This window comes from Penicillium cataractarum (assembly GCF_028827025.1).
Source record: "Penicillium cataractarum strain IBT 29864 chromosome Unknown utg000002l, whole genome shotgun sequence".
In the NCBI taxonomy this organism is placed as follows: domain Eukaryota; kingdom Fungi; phylum Ascomycota; class Eurotiomycetes; order Eurotiales; family Aspergillaceae; genus Penicillium; species Penicillium cataractarum.
Genome location: NW_026622738.1, coordinates 197,191 through 221,672, shown reverse-complemented (window position 1 = coordinate 221,672; position 24,482 = coordinate 197,191). Strand labels below are relative to the sequence as shown.

The 24,482-nt window shown below is 46.3% G+C and overlaps 4 protein-coding genes across 4 annotated transcripts; 3 read left to right on the top strand and 1 right to left on the bottom strand.

Annotated features, from left to right (window-relative positions):
• Window positions 1-275: 275 nt before the first annotated feature.
• On the top strand, window positions 276-1,865 carry N7496_002143 (putative MFS transporter; the record flags this gene model as incomplete). The annotated part of the gene is made up of 3 exons (XM_056695074.1): window positions 276-497; window positions 551-654; window positions 707-1,865. 3 exons carry the CDS (start codon window positions 276-278, stop codon window positions 1,863-1,865), a joined length of 1,485 nt encoding a protein of 494 aa, XP_056557286.1.
• Window positions 1,866-13,308: 11,443 nt separating this feature from the next.
• N7496_002142 (uncharacterized protein) lies at window positions 13,309-15,122 on the top strand (the record flags this gene model as incomplete). The annotated part of the gene is made up of 3 exons (XM_056695073.1): window positions 13,309-13,413; window positions 13,470-13,985; window positions 14,049-15,122. The coding sequence occupies 3 exons, from the start codon at window positions 13,309-13,311 to the stop codon at window positions 15,120-15,122; spliced, it is 1,695 nt and encodes a 564-aa protein (XP_056557285.1).
• Window positions 15,123-18,643: 3,521 nt separating this feature from the next.
• N7496_002141 (uncharacterized protein) lies at window positions 18,644-19,715 on the top strand (the record flags this gene model as incomplete). Its single annotated transcript, XM_056695072.1, has 2 exons — window positions 18,644-18,778; window positions 18,843-19,715. The coding sequence occupies 2 exons, from the start codon at window positions 18,644-18,646 to the stop codon at window positions 19,713-19,715; spliced, it is 1,008 nt and encodes a 335-aa protein (XP_056557284.1).
• A 3,474-nt stretch (window positions 19,716-23,189) lies between these two features.
• N7496_002140 (uncharacterized protein) lies at window positions 23,190-23,678 on the bottom strand (the record flags this gene model as incomplete). The annotated part of the gene is made up of 1 exon (XM_056695071.1): window positions 23,190-23,678. One exon carries the CDS (start codon window positions 23,676-23,678, stop codon window positions 23,190-23,192), a length of 489 nt encoding a protein of 162 aa, XP_056557283.1.
• Window positions 23,679-24,482: the final 804 nt, after the last annotated feature.

The following is a 24,482-nucleotide window of genomic DNA, read 5'->3' as shown; positions in this document are numbered from 1 at the left end:
ATTTCCAACCATGTGGCGTTGGAACGGACTTGTTCATTTCCGGAGTCAAAAAGACTCCCCGCATTATGGGGGAATTTGCGGAGAAAGAAGCAGAGACACTGGGGAAATCTGGAGTATAGGCCCACAGAGAAGTGGATCGAGGCATACATCCATACAAAGAGATTTTGTTATAAAAACACATCTATGCCCCGCACGTTCAGGCCAATTCTCATTCTGAATCAGACACCCTTTCTTCTATATTCATTGACGTATCACGATATTCAATTCTCTTGAGAATGGCGGCCCGGATTTCAGCGCAGGACGCAGAAAAGAGTCTTGAAACCCAGAAAGTCGACGATTTGCACGTTGAAGATCTCAAGACCTTTGATCGCACGAATGAGAATGAGGGTGATTACTCGGGCGCCATTTCTAAAACTGACGCGGTAGAAATCCGCCTGGTACGAAAGTTGGACATGAGAATCATGCCTATTCTCTGGATGATGTATTTCTTGAACTATGTATGTTGATACGGTCGCCCACGTTTTCTATCTCGGCTAAATGATGAATTTAGTTGGACCGCAATGCTATCGCCAACGCACGTCTCAACAATCTGGAAGATGACCTTGGCCTGGTCGGGACCCAATACAACACATGCATATCAATTTTGTTCATTGGGTATGTGCGAAGTACCTTCACCAGATAGAGATTCATGCTGACTCGGGACCAGCTATCTACTCATGCAGATCCCCTCTAATATGCTCATGTCATCTTCTAAGATCCGACCTTCGCGATTCATGAGTATCTGTATGGTCAGCTGGGCGGTTGTTTCCGCACTCACAGCATTAACAAAGAATTATGTCTCCCTGGTTATGGTGCGATTCTTTCTGGGAGTGACCGAAGCACCCTTCTATCCTGGTGCACTATTCCTACTGTCCCTCTTCTACACTCGCAAAGAAATCGCTCTACGTATTTCCATCCTTTATACTGGAAACATTGTTGCTACCGCCGTTGCGGGCCTCATCGCCGCCGCAACCTTCGCTACCCTCGACAAAGCGCATGGCCTTAAAGGATGGCAATGGCTTTTTGTCATTGAAGGCGTCGTCACCTTTTTTATTGCCATCCTCGGTCTTTTCATGCTTCCAGACCATCCACGTACCACCAAATGGCTGACCCCTGAAGAGCGCAAGCTCGCTCATGACCGTATTACCAAGGACACCGTGGGTCACGAAGAATCCAAGGGCGTTCTAGCCGCTCTGAGGGAAGCCCTGCGCGATCCGAGACTTTACCTTCTCGCGTTCATGCAGAACATGCACCTCAGTGCTTGTGGCTTCAACAACTTCTTCCCCACGGTCGTCGGCAGTCTCGGTTTCAACCGTACTATGACGCTCGTTCTGACCTGTCCGCCATATCTCGTCTCCGGCCTCAGCAGCATCATTGTAGGCATCACTTCAGGCCGTTTCAACGAGCGTACATGGCATATTACAGTATCTATGGGCTTTGCTGTGGTCGGGTTTGTCATCTCCTGCGTGACTTTGAACACCGCCGCTCGATATGTGGCCTGCTTCCTCTTTGCCAGCGGTGCTTACGCTGTCAATTCGGTCATCCTGGGCTGGGTCTCTGCGACGCTGGGCCAGACACCCGAGAAGAAAGCGGCTTCACTCTCAATTGTCAATGTTATAGCCAATGCTTCGTACATATATACGGCATATCTTTACCCAAAGAGTGATGGCCCTCGCTATCTCACGGCCATGTCGGCAAATGCGGCATTTGGGGTACTGACTATTATGAGTGCCTGGGGTTTGAGGATTTGGTTGCAGAGAACCAACCGGAAAATCCGGGATGGACGGCTGTCTGGTGGGAATGAAGGCGTCTTGTATGCTTATTAGGGGAATCGGGCCGTTGAGGGAGTGTATTACTCTTCTAGTTATAGTTAGCAGACACTGGTGATGTATGGACCACCCGTCTATGTGACTAAGGTGTGTCTATTGTGGGTTATGACTCGTGTCTTCAGTCCAGTCCGTGATATCGTTATTTTTATCTACATCTTTATAGGCATTATGCTTGCCTATTATATCTCAGTTATTATCTTCAAGATGAGGATCTGCATTCCAATTGCTAGATTCTGGAACACAAATATTGGTGGCATCTGTGTTGATCTGCAATCGATTATTCTTGCCGACGCCGCCGTCAGTGTGGCAAGCGACTTCGGCATTCTTATTTTACCGTTAATATTGACCCTGTACTGGCAAATGTCAACGAAGAAAAAGATCAGAAATAGGATAGTAAGGTAGCCCGATGGACGAGGCAAGGGATTAGGCCATCCACTACGCCATATTGTCTAAGTTGGCCATGATTCTAACCCTTTCATGATGGCCCATCCTGGGTTTTACCTTGCACTTCCCATCGCCTGCACCTAGAGCTGCTCGGCCTCCTCCCACTAGTCATGGTTCAAATAGGTCAACACCGGGTTGTCTATTCTTGTCAGCATGTCAAGATGACGAGCTCGGTCGGGTATGATTAATACACCCGTGGACCTAGGTCAGTAAATCAGTTTGTTGCTAGCCACAGGGACCCGACCGTAAAAATATGGTAAAAATTAATAGAAAAGCGAATATTTTTAAGCTTTAAGAGGGTTTTCGAACTAAAAGTATAAATCGAAAAGAGAAAGACGAAAAGTTAAAAGTAAGGGCTTTATAAGAGCTTTCTAAGAGTGCTTTTAGAGACTTTTATATTAAATTAGATATAATAAACTCTAAGTAAGCTTAGAGATTAATAAGAATTAATAAGGGTACGAATAGGAAGTACTACTTTAGGATAAAAGTTATATAAGAAGAAAGTGAAAGAGGACTAAACGCTTTCTACTAATTAAACAATTATTATCGGACTTTTATACGGTTGATAAAGTCCCTTTATATATAAGTAATATATATATACAGAAAGATAAGATTTAATATTATATATAAGGATATAGTTATAAATATAGAGGTTATACGTACGTCTAAATTGTTAGGACCTAGGCCTCGTCCCCCTAGGCCTAACGTTGTGCGCTACTTATATCGGCCCCGGGCATGCTAGAACGCTATGTTCTAGCATATTTGGTCTTTTTGGCTTGTTTGGTTAGTGCGCCCGGGCACGTGCCGTAACATAAACATAGAAGTATCACGATTATAAAAGAGAAATAGTGATTAAAAGAGAAGAGTAAAAGAGATATTAAATTTAATTTAACTAGTAAATATAATAAAAGATTATATAAAATATTAAGAATATCAGAAGTAACTATAAAGTATTATATAGTCTCCTACCTAGATAGGCAATTTACTATAAGATCGTTAAAGATTAATCTAATAGATCTTATAGACAAAATCTAGAAATGGTGAGGGGTTAGTGGGTGTAAAGAGATCAGCCTGGGTTACCTGACTTCCTACTTAGGCCAAAAAGACCACTATATCCGCGATCAGCGGATATGACCCAGGGACCAATACATATAGTATCGCAACATCATTGTTATTGCATTACACGTAGTGGACCCTTGTTACGATATACCTGACATGAGATTATTCACATCTGGGTGCCTGAGGCTTCCGGCTCGGCGGCCTTTCGGTAATAATCCCTCGGCTTTTCGCTCCCTGTATGGGAATGAACCCCTAAGGGAGGTCCCTGACAGAAGGTTACACAAACCTTGTGTTCGCCTTGATTCCCTCCTATAACTAGGATCAATATCATTCCTGTCCTGTGAAATAAGACTGTATATAAATCGAGTTATGGAGGGGAGTTTTACCGATTCTCAAGAAACAGTATTTGACTATCGGGCACAACTTGACTTGAATGGCCATTAAGTGATCCTTTAAGGCTCATTCATAAAATTTGCCCTATTATACTACATTTCGGGCTACACTTCGGGCGTGCATGTGTACGTAGCTGGATTAATGAAGACCATACCAAACCTGATATGGCTAATCCGGTCGTGTCCGGAGCGCTAGGTGAAATGATCAAGATTCTCCCTCCGAAACCCATGCACGATCGCGGCATTTTCATCATTACCCATGATTACCCAAACACGAAATGATAATTCTACAAGCTGTCCGCAATATCTCTCAGTGCGATTTTGATGGGGTGTTGCATGGTAACGTGGATTTTCAGCCTCTGGGACCGGGGACGGGTTGGCAGGCGGATATCTCTGAAAACTAGAACTGTAATGGAAAATACGGGAGTCAGTGTGGTTTGTCTTATCACTATGCCCCAATGTCATATAACAGGAGTATCAATTAACCGGTGTATAGCTGGTGTAACTGGTCACCTCATTAGGCGGGGGTTTTAGGAAGTCAAGGCACGTCAATGTACAGTCAAACGTGAAGATCATAACGCGGTTAAAATTACATGGTAGCTAACCATAACTCTCCATACTCTGGATAATTGAAACATGTATTAGCAATTTTCGAGAAACTGGGTTGAGGGACCGATACCCTTGCCCAGAGGGTGCTCATGTCCAGGATCAGAGCTTGTCGAGGACCATCACATTCACAGTGGCTTCAGATAAACCAACCAACAACAGTCGAGAAGCCTACCCAGCATATAGTCACAAAGGAAAAATGTTCCTCTTGGCATATCACGTTCATGATAGCGAGCATTATCAAAAAAATGGGGAGGCTGTGGAGTAGAATTATCAAAGAGGAACTAGCCCACATTGAATAATCGACGACTATCATTCTCGTATGTTCTTGGAATATAATCTGCCGAACTGCAATTTCAATATAATATATGTACTCGATGAATGGCTGGATATTTATCTGAGATGAACAAATACCCATACCGTAGTGTTGCAGCAAACAAGTCATCCAGATCAGAATGCTATCCGTTTTCCGCAACCGTACTGCGGATTAGGTTTGTAAGGAATCTCAGTAGGTAACCGGAATTTACGTAGCTGAAACGATTGAGCGGGCGGTAGGTAATTAATTTTTGTTCTGATGACAGGATTTGATGCTTTCATTGCAACTAATTGCACGTCCGTGTTGATTGCCACTGGATTTTCGCCAGTGAAGGGGAAGACTACCCGATGACTTCATGTTTGCTTTTGAGTTTCATAATTTGGCTGATGGTACCGTATTCTCGGATATCAAACTCATACCAGGCGGATTGGTTCAGATCTCAAATCAACAATCATTATCTTTCTCCGAGCAATATCTAGGAAGGACCCCCACAAAACTGAAATTTCAGTAAATGACATAATAGTTATTCTTCTCGAGTGATGGGGCTTAGCCGCAGTGGGGACCTGTCGCGTCAAATGCAGGGGTGTGACAGGGCATCCTGAATACTGGTGTAAGTAGAGCTGCGCTTGCTTGAACCTAAATAGAATTTCGGTGACTGAAGTCAGCATATATATCGAGAGAGTGAACCTGGATAGGTGGATATGTAAATGTCAGACTGATATTTTTTGTATTGATCCAGAAGTGGTCAGGCTTATCCCAAAGATCAAGTTTAGACACCTACGGGAACACTCTCAAAATATCTTTACTTCATGGAAATGATCGACGGCATAAGGATTTAAACAGCAGCATTGGAAGTGCCAGACATGCGGAAAGTGCCGATCAATAAAGTTAAAAACATATTCTGCGCAGTGTTTTACCTAGTAACCCTACCGGTTCTTTGGCATAATTACGAAGGCGACGACGTACTTTTGACGAGTTCAGAGCAAATAATGAGTGACTGATAATATATAGGATATGAAAACAATGTGAGGGAACTCCTTATCTACATATACAAAAGTTAGGCAAGGAGGTTACCCAATGTTTAGCTGCAAAAGCTACATGTATCTTAAGTTTCATATAATTCAAAAAGAGCCAAAAAAAAAACGGGAGTACTGCCGAGGTAAGGCTGTGGTTCGCATTACTCCTATCAAAAGCTATCTAGGGATGGAAAAAGCAGCCACTAATCACATCAAGACCCTTGCTTTCCATCCATGACATCCCTTGTTCTGGATGAAAATCACAATTATAATCATAATAATAACATGAATCATTCAGGTTAACAGAATTCGTTCTAAACCAAAAACGACCGTAGGGAGCATCTGGGTCTTGGTATCTGAAGATAGAGCAGATAACCAATGAGACCGGGTTGCAGATGTCTCCTCCCTTAGAGTGCGCTCCTTAGCAACACTAAGGACCAGAAGAATGTATAGGAGGTACGAGGCTAGTACTAGTAACTATATACTTGTAAGGGAACAACTACCGAGATTAAGAAGGTATCGGACTAGTGGTATTGGCGAGCAAGGCTATCAAGCCGTCAAGAATCTATGCTAAAATGAATGTAATACGCCAATATAGAACCCATAAAGAAAAAAAGCCCTCATTCTAAATTTCAGATTTGATGTATTCCCCATGCCCATTCTCATTCAGTACCTCTCTACAAGAGTACGAAATACAGTTTATAAACTACAGAATCGAGGTTTGATGGTTTGCATCCAACATCTAAACCTTTTTTGGAGGGAGTGTTCAGGTAGTAGATGAAATCATTACACCCTTTATCTAATAGAAGAAATGATAGTAAATTGACAAATGTCCAATACAAAGCGCAAGAATCAATGTATGCCGCGCAGTTACTGCAAAAGAATCCCCCAAATTTCTCAATAGACATCGGTGCCTCTGGTGCGGTCACTCTAGCAAGTCCTCTTCGACAAGAACTCGGTGCTTCTGATAATCACAATCTTCTCCGGAGAAGGTATACGGGGATGAAGTACAACCGAACTCAAGTGTGCGAGAGGGCACATTAATAATTGTCTTCCCAGCCCTGTAAAGAGTAAAAATGTATCTGAAGAATCTCATCCGCTCCTGCGATAGACCAAGCTCCTCGTCGCGAATTTGGTTCCACCAATACCACAACCAATGTGGGTCAGAGGGAAGGCACACTGCCTGCCTAACTTCCGAGCTAAACTTGACTCGACGAGGCTTTGAGGGAAGAGATTCTGTCTTAGTTGAATGGCGCGCCTTTTTCGGACAAACTAGACAAAAATCTTCGTTCCTCGTCCTGTTTAACAAATCATCTTGAGACGAGTTCAAATGGGCAGGATTTGGTGAGGCGAGTGTTGAGTATTCCGAGCTATGTTGTTGGGAGTGGAATCGTGTCAATGGCCCGTAAAGCCAAGTAGTGTCTGAATCCTTATCCCTGGTGCTGTTAGCTTGCAGACGAAGGCTTCCAGAAAGGGAAGGTACGTTACAGACCATAGGATTATTGAGGGAGGGCAGCTGAGCTGACCACTCCTCTCTTTAGCCCAATTCCTCCATAGAGCATATTGAAGCCGGTGGTAGCGTTTGAATTCTAGCTTGTGCTGACGAATGTACTTTGCCGTTGCGAAGAGATCCTCTTCTTGCCACTTAAAGGACAGGTAGTCAACATTTTGCAATAATTGTTGATCCATGTATTTCAAGTATGAAAACAATTTCGTCCGTCAAGCAGTACAGGTCACTAAGTCCACAAGAATCCCTAGGATGCTCTTTATACTGAATGGTATGCCTATTTCCGGATCTTCATTTTCTAGAGATCCAGACACGGGCACCGGATTTACCTCTCTACCAGACACGAAAAGAGCCTTTTTTGGTATTCAATATTTTCAAAAATATCCAGTATACTTGATCCCGTATAGTGCGGACGTATTCGGGATTTTCTAAGACTTTCTTTTCTGGTCTTATCCGTCAGCCAGTATGTGCATTATGAGCACGTAAAATCTTAAATACGTGCCCCTTGATAGTTCGTTTGCAGCTTTCGATAGGGGATCTGATGTGAACGCCTAGACATTCGCATTTTTCTACCGGCCTTTAACTGCAAGCATTCGTAGGATCTAGAAGACCGTTGCGCATTGTTACATTCCGTGATATAGGCAAAAATACCCACCAATCATGTGGAAGATCTTCGATGGCTAACAAACTTTGCACATTTTTAGTATTGAGTCTATTTCAATCCCGACTGCAAAGTTATATTAGGACTTTTGATGTCGACATTAATTACTGAAATGCGCTTTTGACGTCTGAGCATATCCGTTAACCAGAAACGTAAATAATGCTTGCGTCTCAGTTCAAAATACGTTATCTGACCCTCACTCACTTTTGAAAATTAAACATCATGATTCCAGTGCCTAACCTATTAATATCCGCCAGGCCTTGCTGTCTGATTTTCTGGTGTTGTCTGATATTTTAGGCGGTTTTCTGCTTAAGAAATCCAACGCTTCGCCCACTATTATTTTATGTTCCTGAAGTGTAGAGATGCATGACTTTCAATTATCGCACCATGGTCTCTTCCTCTCCAGTATTGATTAGATACTAGCGGTAAACTCAGAAGAGTCTTCACCTCCTCTGCGAGTCTCGTTGAACCACACCGAGCTGTACATGTGATATCTTGCCATAGACTTCCCCGTCCTTTATCCGCAAATCCTCCCTCTAGTTAGAGCCGAAGACAAGTGCTTCTTAAACCCATTGTGTGACGTGCGAGATATCAAAGAATCCCATTGAGAGGAAATCCTTTTCCCAGATTCTCAGATCTCGGGTCTTGTATTAACATTTCTGGCAAGCGATTTTACCGAGAACCCCGGCGGTGATTTCTCCTTGAGGTTGCTCAGATATTTGAGCACTGGGACTTGGATGAAGGGTGGAGTCGAAATCCAATCCTTCATCAGTGGCTGTATCGGACTCAGGCTCAGAAGAGTCATAATCTTTGTCCATAGAGGATTCCTCAGACTGAAGCCATTGATTTGTGAAGTGTATGAATTCAATCGAGTGCACGGAGAATGTCGCAGTTGAAGATACCAAGGAATCCGCCCGCTGGATTTGAGTAAATTTTGTCTTTTCACGAGATCTGGGCTATATATAGTGTTAATTGACGATAATTGTTCGGTACATATAGACTGTACCTTTCGAATCGCACGCCACAGAATCCGTGTTCGTTGATATAATCGGTTCAAGAGAGTTGAAGTGTAGCTATTGAAGCTTCGCCGTACCATCTCCAGCCAGTGAATTGAGCCCAGTATTTCCGAAGTATTAAGCAAGGCTCTTGCAATAGCCCAGACGGTAGCTCGACGAGACATAAGCGGTGAAAAGACTATTGTAGTTGTAACAAGGCTGTGATTTTAGGGAGTTGTATTTACTTGAAAAGTAATCCGTGAGCGCAACTTCTTATACACACCATAACGTAGGCTTTCATCTACATTCCAGTACTAAATCTTAGGGTAGCCATACATTCCAAAAGAATTTGTTAGAGCTCCTGAGACCGGAAGGCATGGCAAATTTATTTTGTAACGATACTCCGTGCGTGCGAGTCTAGCTAAGGTTCAAGACTTTGTCGAAAACGTGCGTCGTTTTCCCTATACCAATGGACTTGGTTCCTGAGCTATACCAACGGAACGGCGGCCAACGGAAGAGCTGGTTCTGGGGATCAAGAAGCTCGTCCAGGGTACGATGAATGAGAAGAAAATTTTGACGTCCTCCAGCTTCTACATTGTGGCTATATATAATAACTGTTCAGAAGCGTGTGACCAGAGATATTCATTGTGAAGGGCGTCCGCTGTAACATTAATTACTCTGATACAAAACTAAGCGTGCCGCCCTTGCCTCGCTGTTCTTTGGGAGAGTTCCGCTAAGACTATCACTCTAACAGATTCGGAATAAGGGGGCGTCACTTCTTTTATTTGACAGGCTCGGCATTCCATATGTCACTGTAACTTATAGTTTTATTACTTGTGGCTCCCGTCGTAACACTTTTACCATGTCTTTTGGATGTAAGTAAGTTCCGTCCGTCGGGGGGCGGTTGACAGATGGCGCAGGAGGCCGGGTGATTTTCCCGTCCAATCAGCAAGCCCTGATGGAGCCTGAGTTATCTTACAAGGAATGTCACCCTCTCTGAATGATGATTTCACTTGGTGCGGGAAGTACTTGGTGGCTGGCATTCTCCAGTGGTCTATAAAGTTCTAGAACTGCCTATGAAAGAAGGACAGATAGGGCGAGACAATGTAGCTCCTATCCTGTCAGCTGAGTTGAGTTCCATGTCATTGCATGTCATGTGTCATGCTTTTCTCGGGACATTTTTCGAATAAATCACACTCATAACCCTAGATCTGGTCGCTCTATGGCTTCTTTGTACTTGATTTGGGAGGTAATAACAGAACTTATACCTGCCTTACCCGCATCCATTGATAAAATATTACGCACCCTTTTCGCTCATGATGCCTCTCTACGAGCTCCCTCAACTTCCGATAGCACAACATTTTCTAGAGACGACTAGGGCAGACTCCCGTCTAAACACATTAGCAGAATCATGTGCATCTAATTCGAGAGCCCATGACAACCCCTCGACTCGCAAACCGCCCGGAGTACCAAGATTACTCAAGGATTACGAAGATTCATTTGATAAAATGCGCAAAATGCGAAGAGACTTATTCCAACATATCTCTACTTCATCATGCGATGGGCGTTCGGGACAGAAGAGAAGTGGTGACCTTGCTCTTGATACTGAGACACCAAAGGGATAGCAAACAATGGTCGGAAGTTGCAGTTCTCTCCCACCTTAAAACAATGTCTTAAGGGTGCTATGTTCGTGGCTGCTTTGCTTCTTCTTCCATATGTACCATTCTATGACTTTGTCAATATTTGATCTGATGGGGATCTATCGCCACTACGTAAGAACCCAGAGAAAGAGGGAAAATCTAACTCGAATGCATGGAGAACTATCTCTGCAGAAGAAATGAAACAAAGGAAAGGAAGGCCTAGATAGGCCGAAGCGAAGCAAAGCAATCAACCTGGCCCTGGAATCATCCTGGAGGAGAATCCCGACCGGAGATTCCCTAGAGGGATATCCTTATCGGATCACCGTCATTTTCCTCGGATTCTTTTCTGTATTTGAGCGACAGAGACCTGACTTCTTGCGATAATTGACAATGAATTGGAACTTTAAGGTCAGTCAGCAATTTTGTCATTAGCGTTTTATGGAAGGTTCTTTCGCATTCAAAGAAAAGAGACCTCATCCCAGTAGATAGGACCCTGCCTTCCTTTCTTCTCCATATTTAGTGAATGCACCGATTTGAAGCCTGTTCTATCACCTGGCTACAGTATAGCCAAGTCTTTTTTGATCTCTTCTTCTAGTCGCTAGCTAAGCAAAGAGGTGGGTTGTACGTATTCTCTAGCTACCTAGCGATACTAGCCTCAAATAAGAGAAGGTCTGTTCGCACCAAGTGAAAACAAGCCTTCTCTCAAACTGTTTAAATCAGAATTTCGATATAAAAAATCATGTATTATATCCATAACAACGCCACCTTCATAGTCGACCTGGAATATACGATGACGGTAGTATAAATAGTCAAGCTAACAGTATCGCTCTTCTAGAACTCTTGAGAGTACATTGGATTACTCAACTTTGTCGAATACAAGATATTTCATCTACTAAAAAGCCGATCTCTCTAGACCTACATTTACAGGCGATGTCATTCACTAATACATCACCCCATTCTCCAAAGTTCTCACCCCACAATCACCCTAAGATCTAATCCGACGCCGATTTTGAGCTCAGGGATCATTGAGTTTGACTGCGTACTATAATGGGCTTAAGAATGGCCCAGCAGACAGGAAGCTCTGTTCTCCACGCCTTATAATCCTATGTGATGCCAACTAGAGAAGGATATATCCTGTCTATTCATTTACTCCGTTATGACCATCCATGCTTGGCCTACTAGGCTTCGCCTTCGGTGGACGCATCTAGTACTAAGTCATTTAGCTTCCAGGTTAGCTTGGTCAGTGAGTGCTTACCTACCCCTTGTCTAGAATGTTCGTCAGTCCTGTAATCCTCTTGCAGCATCTAAATTTAAGAAAAACAACTTCAGCGCCGAATCGAATTTTTGAAATATCTCAGGAACCACGCCAGTTGGCAACTTCTCGTAAACGGCAGTTTCAATCTAACTCCCTACGCTACATCTTGATACCGGTTTAAACCTTGCTCGACCGATATTACGATGTTGCGCGCGTTAATGGGCGTTGGGCCGGTCCCGCTAGGGGCTTCCGGAGGCCTATTAAAAAATCTACTATCGAACAGAGAGCGCGTATTAAACGCTAACCACACTACGCACGACCTTCTAAAAGAGCTTAGAAGGGGTTAGAATATAGTAAGACTAGCCCCTAAGGTCATTAACTTCCTCCGGTAGGTAGAAGACCTAACGAAGGACCTCCTGTCGACGCCCTTAACCGACTAGCAGGATGAACTTAGCGCCCTTCGTAAGGAGATATAGGCCCTTAAAGCTACTATCGAACTGATAGCAGTTTCGTGTAAAATACATCCCGTGTGGTTTAAAGAAGGGGGTTGATAAAATGACCCCCCCCTGCCTGAAAATGCCTGAATTTTCGGGCACTAAGGCATCAAGGTAAGGATTTTGTCTTGTTTGCTCACGGAAGAGCATTCTTCTACGCCCCTACTCTCACCGCCCTCACCGCCCTCACCGCCCTCACCGCCCACCCCTAAGGTCCACCGCCACCACCAATCTTTCTTTCTTCGCGTAGGTGTGGTGGGCGTGGTACCTCTTCGCCAGAGGAGTCGGAAGATACGGAGGATTCGGAGGTTCTGGCAGAGGATTCTGCAGAGGATAAAGAATCCACCATCACCAGGGCAACCAGGAGATCTGCCAGATCTACCAGGCCTACGCAGCAAGGCAACCCGAACTAGGTGTATTACTATAGAAGAAGGGTTTTAAGTAACTAGCGTTTACCGTCCGCCCTAGGGGTGAAGATAGGGAGGAGACTCTAACTCCCCTGCCACGAGAGCATTTGCTCTTTTGTTTGGCTTCGATGGTTTCTCGTTTTTTTCTGCTAGTAAAGCATAACTCGCATAGTTCATGGAGCAACACAAATTGCAATCAATTTTTTGTGGTTTTATCATAAGCGCAGATATAGGCTAAGTTCAAGTCTCATGTAGTCTCGCGACAGGGTGGATGACAACAAGGTGTAGTTCCTTGGTAGGAATGCTTCCAGTGCTTTTCCCCCGGATTGTTTGGCGTGGTAATTGCGGGGCTGTGGAGCTCGGATCTCTCGATGGCCGGTCGCTTGACATCATGGGCCATCGGGGATGTCTACATCAGGCATAGTAGACCCTTATACCCCACAGGATTCTGCATCTTGAACCGACTGAGCATAGCTTACAAATGTCAGGGTGACATATTGGGGTTCTCCTCCGTGTGCCCCGCGCGACCTGGCCGAGGTTGGTCGAGGGTTTCTTGACAGGCACGGCCTTTATATAGATTCCGAGACTCCCGGCTAGACGAGATGACCGGTTTCCTGATTATTCTGCAAAGCCGCGACTGCTGCGAAGATGAAGGTTGTCCTGTCACTGTTTGGCCTGGTCTCGGCCTGTTATGCCTCTGACCTTCCCATTGTGGATCTCGGATATGAATTGCATCAGGCAATTTCGTTGAATGTAAGCATCTTTATCATGTTTTTCAAAGCAGTGTGGCTTCTGACGAGGGGTGGCAGAGTACCTCTGGACTATATAACTTTAGTAATATTCGATATGCGGCCCCTCCATTAGGCGACCTGCGCTTCCGGGCTCCTGTGCTTCCAAAGCAGAACCGCACACAGGTTCAGACTGGTGAGGTCGGGCGGATATGCCCTCAGGCTAGCACAATCTGGGAAGATGACATTGAACCTGCATTTCTCTTGAGCATTTTATACAATACGACATTCTCGCAATCAACGAATATCTCTTCCTATACCTATGAGCCGGACAAGATGGACCCACGGACTTCCGAGGACTGCCTGTTCCTGGACGTGGTGGTTCCCAAAAAGATATTCGATCATGCACAGCAGCACACCGATCGTGGAAAGCAGCATAAGCCATTCGTTCCAAAAAACAAACTCGCGCCAGTACTTGTGTGGATATATGGTGGTGGATACGTGGGAGGTGAAAAGAGCTCGAATAATCCGACGGGTCTGATCGAGCGAAGCCAGGTTGTTGGCGACGGAATCGTATACGTTGCGCTCAACTATCGAGTAAGTTTAGAGATTAGCATTGGTCGAAGTTTGAAAGATTGTCTAACCATTGCTCTCCTCTAGCTCGGCGCATTTGGCTGGCTTTCAGGTGATGCAATCCTAGCCAACGGGACCGCCAATGCCGCACTTCATGACCAACGGTTTGCTCTGGACTGGGTATACAAAAACATTTACCTGTTTGGCGGCGATCCCACACGTATCACAGTTATGGGTGAATCCGCTGGAGGAGGCTCGATTATGCACCAGGTCACGGCGTACGGAGGAAATGCTGGACCCTCTCCGTTCAAGCAGGCGATCATTCAAAGCCCAGGATGGGTTCCCATCATGGATGATGAACAACCCGAGCAATCTCTGCAGCAGTTCTTGGGAATTCTAAACGTCAGCACTATTGAAGAAGCTCGAAATCTGTCATCAGAGAAACTGATCGCTGGCAACGCTTATCAAATCGCCACAAAGTCACAATGGGGCTCCTTCATTTACGGACCGGTCGTCGACGGTACTTTCGTCCCCGAGTTACCTGGAAAGCTTCTCGCGGAAGGCAATTTCGACCGCAATCTGAACATCATGGTCGGACACAATGCCGATGAGGGACTGGTCTTTACATCACCAGATAGCCGGAACGAGACTGGTCTGACTGAATTGCTTCAACAGCAATTCCCCTACATGAAGAAGAACGTCAGCGATTACGTCTCAAACGTGCTCTACCCACCCAAGTACGATGGCTCGTACGGGTATACCAGCTCTGTCACACGCGCTGCGCTGGTCATATCGGATCTCATCTTCGTTTGCAACACCGATTACTTCAATCGAGCATACCACAACCAGACATTTGCATACGAGTTCAGTATCCCGCCAGCCCTCCACGGCATGGATGTCCAATACACCTTCTATAATAACGGTACCGCGGTTGGTGGCTCCATTCTCACTGTACAGAATGCCACCGTCGCAGAGGTCATGCAGGACTACTTCACCAGTTTCACTCAGCGCGGCGAGCCCAGCTCCCCTCTAGGTCCACCCTTCCACCGGTATGGTCAGAGAGGCTCACTCATGAACATCGGCAACCATACCATCAGTCCGGAGCGTGATCCAACTGATAATCCGCGCTGTCGGTTCTGGCAAACTGCGCCATTTACATAATTAGCGAGATCCTACTGAGCTCCGTTGAGCTTATTGGCGTTGTCAGGAAACAAGGCTGCCTATGGAGAACTGTACCTTAATCAAACCGAACATAGTTGCCTGACTAGTGATAACGCGGCTCGGTGGGTTCGCGTATGACGAATCACTGATGAGTTCCATAATTTAACAAGGCTGCCATTGATGAAAACTGAGGAACGTATGGTAGCTTTTTTTAATTCGCTCGGAATTGACCGACCGGTTCGTTTACAGAAGTTTCTTAAGGTACAAGGCTGAGGTGGGTGCCGAGCCCACGACCTTCCACATTGGGTCTCGGACTCGTTAACAGCCGCAGCAGCCTCGCGCTTGTTTTTCTTCAAAGGGATACTCCCGCTCACTAATTATACTGGATGATTATTTGGACAAGATACCGCCAATTGCTCATTATACCGTGCCGATCATCCTTTTCAATTTCAGCTTGGGGTTACCCGACAGCCTCAGGGGTTCTGGTAAACAAGTTGCTGGCTAAGTTGAACCGAGCATGAACTAGCGATCGCTAAGCCTTCATCGATGTAAATTATCAGGCATGCTGGACAGAGAGCGATTATCGCACGCCCCCTTTGATGGTTCGCAAGAATGTAGAAGCGATAGGGTCTTTGTTTTTCTTGCTGCAAAGAGTTCCATGCGTACTGTGTGGGGATAACCATAACACGGGCCTCGCAGTTCACGAACTGATCACTGATAGTTCGTTCTACTCCTCTCTCAGCTCGGATCTCGATTCGGTCGGCCATCGAAGAGATTGACGGGCTGGGCCAGGGGAAGCCGAAGCACCACTCTATTGCTATTGGGCTCGGTGTCTCACTGCCCCACTGCGTATCTGCAGGGCACAAAAGCTTGCTGCCGCATCTTGGGACAATGAGATGACTGATCTTTTTTTCAAGAACTCAACAGTTTGATAAGGAGTCTGTCATGATAACTTCTTGAAATTACATTAGATCACTAGCCGTTCCTTGGTCAATCTCGTTGAGCGAGGGGCCGTCAAAAATCAATGACATCGATGGCTTCCCTGTCACATTGGAAGGGTCCAACAGCCCCCTTTATGAAGAAACTCGGCCCCCAAGTCGCCTTTGAGATGGGGGCTGGCTTATTATGGGTGCATGCATTGGCATGCATTGGTAACATGGCCATCAGGCTGGATGTATCGTACATACGACCGGTCGGGATCTCGTAGTTTTCGATGGTCCGTGAGGGCTCAAAACTAGGGCAGTGGAAGCGAAGAAAACCACATGGTTGAGGACAATACTGGCGAGCTGAGACACGTCGCCATCCTCGAAGTAATGGCGTGACAAGACACTGGACTTAGACCAGGGACAGTTCCATCGTTCTATTGAAAAGACCTCGTGACCAACTACTGTATGTAACTCCAGACCTTCCTAGACACAACTCAAAAGTTAGCCACACCCTATTTGCAGAACGAATTGGAAAAAAAACTTTCTTCAGTCAGCAGCATTTCTGAGACATTGGACCCTGGAGTAGTACCTTATTTTAAAAGGTGTCGCCGATGCAGCAAGCCACGGTGGAGGCTTTCGGGCAAAGCTGGCCGGGACGATCTTGGTGCCTGGAGAGCGACAGTGCCGTCGAGGACTCGAGGGTTAGCGACTTTGAGACTATTCCGTATTGAATAGGATCGCCATCGGTTACATCCGTGCAGTTCTATCGTTATCGAGAACTAGTTTCTAGTTATTCGTTGTGTACCACTCCGTTGCTGTCTTGATAGCTAAAAGTAAGACATTGAAACCCCGGCGATTAGTTATGGTCGGCCTGCTACGAGCACAGCCGCGATGCCGATCCCTTGCTGCCGTTTGAAGGGTGACACTGACAGTTTTTGCTATGTGGTTGTCAGCTTCGGACTTTTTGATGAGTCCGCTGGCTAGGCACCTGCATGACAGGAATGTCGGGAGGAGGCGGGGGCCAGTTATGGACTGAGCCGGAGGAAGAACGCTTTGCGACCGGGAGAAATTGATCGAGTCGCATGGGAAATGAAAGTCAGGATGAAACTTGAGAACCACGAGGCTGGATGAGGCTCGGTATAACAACAGAGTGACTTGACCTTGTCACTTAGAGGGAGTACAAAGATTGAAGCGGTATACTAGGACTACGGTAGTGGAGAATAGAAATGCAGGGACCGACTATGAGGACTAACAAAGCTGGAAAACGTGCTGGTTAAGTATTGTACAGAATGAAATACTATACATATACTATATACAGTATGTTGGTTGAGCAATGCTCTGCTCAACCTTTGACCCAAGAAAGCCGTCTCGATACCAAAAGGCCAAGAAAAACCTCAAGATCCAATCATTAACCTCGTATCCTGCAGGTGCCAGACGCGGTGAAACTAACCACGCCCCTAATGGGCCCCCAATGGACCCCCTCCTAAAGGCCAAGGACGCCCCCGTACACACCTCCGCCCGTAGGCCCCGGACACGGCATACAGAGTCTGGAAATATTTCACAGCCAAGAGATCCCCGAATTGAAAATCGCATGGCCCCAAAAAGGGCCCCGCCCAGTCCAACCAGCGCTAAGCTTTTTTGCCCCCAAGTGAATCGGGACCCTTCGTGTACAGCCAATCGTGATGGGTTTCTCCTCGGGCCAAAAAGCTTTGCCCGCTAGAGACGAATTGAGTATTTGAAAGGTTACCACCAACTTGACCAGGAGTAGCCATGCAGATTACTCAGGTATCATGATGAGATAATTATGAGGTCTCAATGAAGCATCATATTAACTACGATCCGGAGTAGAATAACTTCATAACCACATGGCTCACATGGCTCAACATTCCCAACCCGTGATACTATTAATACTTCCCATACGAGAAGTCTTCTCCAGAGAGATCTTCCGCGAGTCCCGCGTGTTTCGGAATTTCGAGCTTAGTAAAGTTTACCTTTATTCCATTATGGAGTCCTTCTAGGTTACTAGGTACCCATTCAGCTTAAACCTTGAACCTTTGGACACGAAACTTTGGGTTGGTAGGCACCTACATTCCGCCTTGTAGGGCCTTCATGAACAATAAACCCTTCAAAAGCACGCCAACATCCCTCTAGTATTTGCTTATTACTTTATTTCTCGTCAATTCGAGCCGAGCTACAAGAATAAAGCTTACGAGTACTACTATTACTCCTCTTACCAGTACTACGGTCGCCAATTTCGCCCAACACTGCCCCTTCCATTTTGCCCAGAGCCTTGTCACGGCTGCGAAAGGCTGACTCTTTAGATTATTTTCTTTTTTGGGGTATTTTACCTTAATCTTTTTTGGACGCTTATTTTTTCCCCTTTGAATCTTATTTACTCCATCCTTCCCCTCCTTCAACCTCGATCACCTACTCTTCTACTTTCCCCTCCTCCACTTCGCCGTCCCCGATTATAACTACCCACCCTTCGGTCGCGACTACTATCTCTCTCGACTTAGTCCTACTGAGGGACAATTCTCCCTTTCGCCTCAGTCTCTTTCATCTATCCATCACGCTTATCGCTTTCATTCTCCCATCATGCGGTTGCACCCGTGGTCGACCCTCGCCGTCTTCGGTGCGATCGCATCGTCGATCCCCCTCTCGACCTCCCACGAACTCCATCTTCCTTACCTCCCCTCGCTCAGTCCTGAGCACGATTCCGATGCCTACCTGGTAAGTTTAGCCCTTTCCGCAATTTTCCGCCAATAACAGCCGAGAAAACTAATACAAAATCAAGGCTCTTAAATGGACCGTGACGAATGGGTCGCTCTACGCCAACAATGATCAGATCTTCCCGCCCACCGTCTCCATGCAATTACATGCCCCTCAATACAGAGGCCAAGCCAACGCTCGTGTGGGCGGCAATGATCTCGAACTATCGTACTCTCTACATGCCCGGCCACTTTCGTCCCAAGAAGCCGGAGCGACCTCCAAGATTGTGCGTGTGCGCGTCGATTTAATGGATCTCCAAGGAGAGCCCGTCACTCCCAACGCTGTCGTATTGGATCTGCTCGCCCATCCCGACGGCAGCCAGCGAATCACGCGCATTCGAATGGAGCCTGGAAAGGGCCATCACGAAGGCCACGATCGACCCTGGCATATGAAGTTCTGGCAAACCCAAATGGCCGGAATCATCAACAAACAAAAGGAGGACAAGGAGGTCTCCTCTCCCGTCAAGCCTTCTCAAAACTCCACCGAGGAATCCACGCAAACACGTCCCAGCAATCCCGCCCAGACGGATGATGCCGAGGAAGTCACTCAGGTCGGATTTATCTTCTCCCCTTACTGGTCTCCCTCCGCCTATTCCCACCGCGGCCACGGCCACGGTCACCGCCACTCGCACCACCGTGACCGTACCTTTATGCGCCTCGTCCGCCCAGTCATTCTCCCTGCCGTCCTGGGTGCTGCCGCTGGTTTGGTTGCCTGCCTAGTAGGCTTCGTCATCGGCCACCTATGCATGTCCCTCTCCGTCCGCCTCGGTCTCCGCAAGAACAGGCAACAACGACGGACCAGTGCCGTCCACCTGGAAGACGGGACCCGCGGGGAGAAATCCGTCCTGATGGTCCCTGAGATCTACGTGACTGATTCCGATTCCGATCCGGAGGCTTAGAGAATTTATGGAACGATAATGGCATTGGCGCGGCGCTATGGGTTTGGGAGGTTTGGTTTAGCTCTTTTTGATTGCTTTATTACGGCGCATTTTCTATGCATCACTACCATCCTTTCCTTTTTCGGATTTTCTTTTCGTCACCTTTCCTTTTGTCTTTACCCATTTTTTGTATCAATAGAGTTTGGAATGTGTATACACGGGCATGAGTATCATGCGCACGATCAATTTAATCCATATATACTGGAATTTGCTTTCGGGTACCATTACCTCGGAAATATATATATCATTAGAACGGTAACAAAACACTTGGATTACAACGTTAGGTACTTGACATTTCTAACTTCGAGTGAAAGGTTTAATCACCACGTACTTTAACTCGCCCTGCTCTAGAAACTTTACATGCATAAAACGATTCATGCCTACCAATGTGCGGAACATAATCGATCCACGATCTAGCCAATTAAAACCCTTCTATTCCCCTAACTATCATTCAGGCTCATGTAACATAAACTGGACCACTTTTCCATCATCCAGCACAACTTGGCCTACTGGTCAACCAGCAGGATACGGCCGGCTGGCCCAATGGCAAGGCGCTTGACTACGAATCAAGAGATTGCAGGTTCGACCCCTGCGTCGGTCAATTCTTTTTGCTTTTCTCTTTTGCTACTGTCAGTCAATCGTCTGCGGTGTGGTTGGTGGATATCTCAGAAGAAAATTTTTACTTTGGGTCCGATGTTTCTTGGCATCCCCCCACCGGGAGACACCCGAGTCACTCCTAATTATTGACCGCCCCTAGACCACGTTGAGATGTCTCGCCGATGCAGAACTTTTTTACGATATAAGGTGGATTGTGGGTTATTTTTGTGTCTGGATGAGACCTAAGACGGTGATGTCTTACATTGTTGCCTGTTAGATGAATAGTGGATGATCCAGCGCGCTAGGCGATGCTGATTTTCGTTTTCTGATCCTAGTCTCGCACCATTCGAACTACGTGATCGACTAAATTAACCATAAAGCTTCTTTGTATTAGTCGATATGGAACTCGTACGAGCAATAACCGACCTTGTAACTTAATTATACCCGTTGCGGTAGAGGTAGTACATACTGTATGAGTGTATGGACAGTGTCATGAAATAGTCCAATCAGGGGTTATTGTGCCACACGCCTCGAACTTTACGTGATGCAAAGACATACCCGACGGCTCAATCGCATGGTCTGGATGAAAATCGGCGATAAGTAAGGTTTCTATACACACACTGTCACTTGCTGCCCTCTAGAAAACAAACGGTTGGTGGAAATGAGATGCGGAGATCATGCCTCACGGATTAATCGAGTCGTGAACCTCGTTGCGAGCACCTGCTCGAGAAGCCATGTACTTTTTAAAGTTATACTTCTACTCGAAACTTTCCGAATGATGCAATGCAAATTCTAATTTCTTTGCTCTTGTCGCCTCCCGCGCGATCCATTGACAAGAAGCACGCTGCACGTCCCCTCGTCTCGGCAATTGGTGCCTAAGCCTTTCAAATTGTGCTGCCTATCGATCCCACTGGCATCTCTACTTGGGCCTTACCCGACCCGTGCTAACCTTAAACCAGGGAACCCCGCACGCCACGACCAATCTGAACGGCGTGGATTGTAAGGAGGACTAGTCTCGTGCCAATTGGAGGGGCACGTGCCCCGTGGGGGTTGTTAGATCATTTATACTCTACTGTAACGAATATACGGATCTGTGAAATCGGCGCCGAGAATGATAGCCTCTAGCGCTAGAAATGGGGGACAACTGTTTACCCGTAACTCTAGATAGCGAGCCGCCGCTTAACCGCCCTACCCAATACCGCTATGTAGGATAACTGGGAATATTAATATACTGATATATAATACACAGATCGTTTACCATTTGAGATGTGACCTCTGGTCTCGTCGTTGCAGACAAGCCGGAAATAAATTAAATTGAGGCGGCTAGTGAGTTTAGCCTAGGCTATAACTACAAATATGTTCTAAGACTATTTTGCAACTGTAGAACATCCTTCGTAGGTATAGATACTGTCTTGATAGACACGAGTTTAGAGGTAACCAGAGGCGCTCGTGCAGAAGATACTACCGGTGTCATCCATTCCAGCCAGCACCACGGGTCGCCATCTACGTACTTAGTGTCCGCCGCGAGGCCCGTTGAAGGATCACGTTTACCCCAAAATGCCGAATCTGTGCCAAGCGTGACCTTACAACCGCTCGAGACGATCGTTTGGTGACAGCCGCCAGACTTCTAGGTGGTTGGCTGGCAGTTAAAGGTGCATGAGTTAAATTGCAAGAGGTCTTCAAGGTATTGACCCAGTGATCAAGACAACGCAGGGGAATCTAGACTCAGAGGCGTTTGTGATTTATGTGATGGGTGAATGCCCCCCTAGTTTCTCATGATCTCTGTGGCTGGCTCTTTATCTAGCTATACTCATAAAGACGGTTTGTTAGGTTAAGGGATATCTGCCGAGGTGGCGAGACTATTGTATGCAGTGAGGCGTGAGGGTATATACCTATTCCGTCCCTGTTTCAAGTGAGGGTAGAGGACCTAGGGACCCTACTAGGCGTAATAATTCTTTCTTAGTCCCGATGATACGTGTCAGTTAAATCTCCTATAACAAGAAAGAATAAAAAAGGAATAAGTCTCTAGTAGTAGACTAGAGAATAGCATAAGGGTTCTGCTTTTGCCAATATTGTAGTCTGTCAGGACTCAGGGCTCACAACTCTTCACCTCTCGGGTGGGTCCCTTCAGCTGAAACTCCGCCTCCATAGAAGACTTTAGTACTATTACCATGTGATTGAAAGGGACAAGGGGAAGGCTCTGGAGGGTAGATTGATTGTTGATGAAGCTAAGTTCTATGAAGAGGTTGGAGTAGCCAAATAGACAGTATCATGTGACTATTAGCCACATAACAAACACCATGGTTGACTGATCAAGGTATGCATGGTAGCTTAGAAACTGCGCAAAGAGTTTCTGCTCCTGGTTGGGACGAGCGTCAACCAGGCCGCCCCCCATTGCGGTTGATGTGATCTGGGAAAGGACAGGATGAGGAGTCTATATATCAAGTTCATACAGGTCAATTAGGATTGCATGGAGCTAGCATTGGAGAATCGATCATCGATCTGATTAGCTTAATCTAATTTCCACCGAGTCGGGTGCTAGCGGTTGCCGAGCTCCATCAGGGGTTCACAGAAATTATATAGATTCTATCAAACAAGAGCATACTCTGGAAGACTAGCTAGGTTCATGGCCAGGATCCATAAGCCTGCCATATAAACGAATGTTATAGAGAAATTGCGAAAAAAATAAAGGAAAGGGTGTTTCTCCAACCCAGCCCCCAATCACCATCAAAAGCCTGTGTAACAAAGCTGTGAATGCGCCCACGCAATATTCAGATGCTTCCATCTAGAAAACAGATACCATCCTAGTTAAATCCGCCTACCACCACAGCGTGTGACTTAATATGCCTTAATATAAGCCTTGATCTCATCATCACCCTGGGTCCAGCAAACAACAGGCTTGGTGCCGCAGCTCTTGTCGCCACGAGCGACCTTCAACTGATGGATGATATTGCCGACACGGGATTTGGTCATCAGCTGGGAGTTCTTGCCCTTGACCACGACGGTGAGGAAGTACTTCGAGGGTCCGAGGAAGTAAACTCCCGTGCCCTGGCGGACATTCGCCTCGGTCGCCCAATTGTCGCTGTAGGCGAGCGTCTTCTCGTAGACACTGGAGTAATTTTCATCGGTGATGTAGCCGTTGATGCACTTGCAATTGTGCCACGGAGTGGAGCCACGGGCCTCAAGAAGTGATTGATCGGCGAGGTCGGTGATGGGTGTGAGCTCGTCGAGACTGTTTGCGACGTCGATCACCTCGGTGGTGGTGGTGTCAAGGAGGGGACTGGCTGAGACCAACGAGGCTAGTAGGAGGAAAGGAGAGAATCGCATTTTTTCGATTGATATCAAAGAGTGAATGAAGTTGAGGTAGAACTGGTCGGACTTGGAGGAAAGAGTGTGAGAGTGTAGGTTGTCATTGAATGGCGAACCTTTTCTTTAAATACATTTTTGTCCCTCGGTCGAAGGCATCGGAGTTGAACAACCATACACTTGGCGGCACCCATAGCAGTGGACTCGGAGCCGAGACTATTCTGAAATAACTTGGCTCTTATTAAAAATTGAGCGGAGGTGTCCAACATTTGCCGGAAGACAGGTAAATGGTGTATATTTTCCGGCCTATACACAACGTAAGCATTGACATTGGGTAATTCCCGGGCCCACCCGGCCATATCTTAGAAAGTTAACTTGATATGCCAAGCTCTTGCTAGCGGAGAGTCCCCGTTGCGGTCTGTGGTCGATAATTTAGTTGCTCTGGAAGCTTATGTCGCTTTCGAGTGCTAGCCGTTTTTGCGACTGAAGTGCCAGGAAGAAAGGCTAATTTTAACGCCAGTCGCTTTGAAAATAAAAAAGGGTGCTTGCCAAGGAATCTGAGCCGAAGGAGAAAATTGCAGCGGTAACTGGCCTTGTCAATTTAGGCAAGGCCGCTCACTGGGCAGCCAGCTGGCAGAAGAGCAGTAGCTGTATCCGAAGCCACCCAAACTAAAATGTCATCTCTGTTGTTGACAGGATCATGCGCGGGCAAATTCCGCTACATCGAGATGAACATAGTTGCCTTCGGTCGATGTCCGTAACTAAGGCCTGTTTTCCGAGCAAGAATTGCTAATACCTGTAGACTGTTGCTACGGATATAGAATC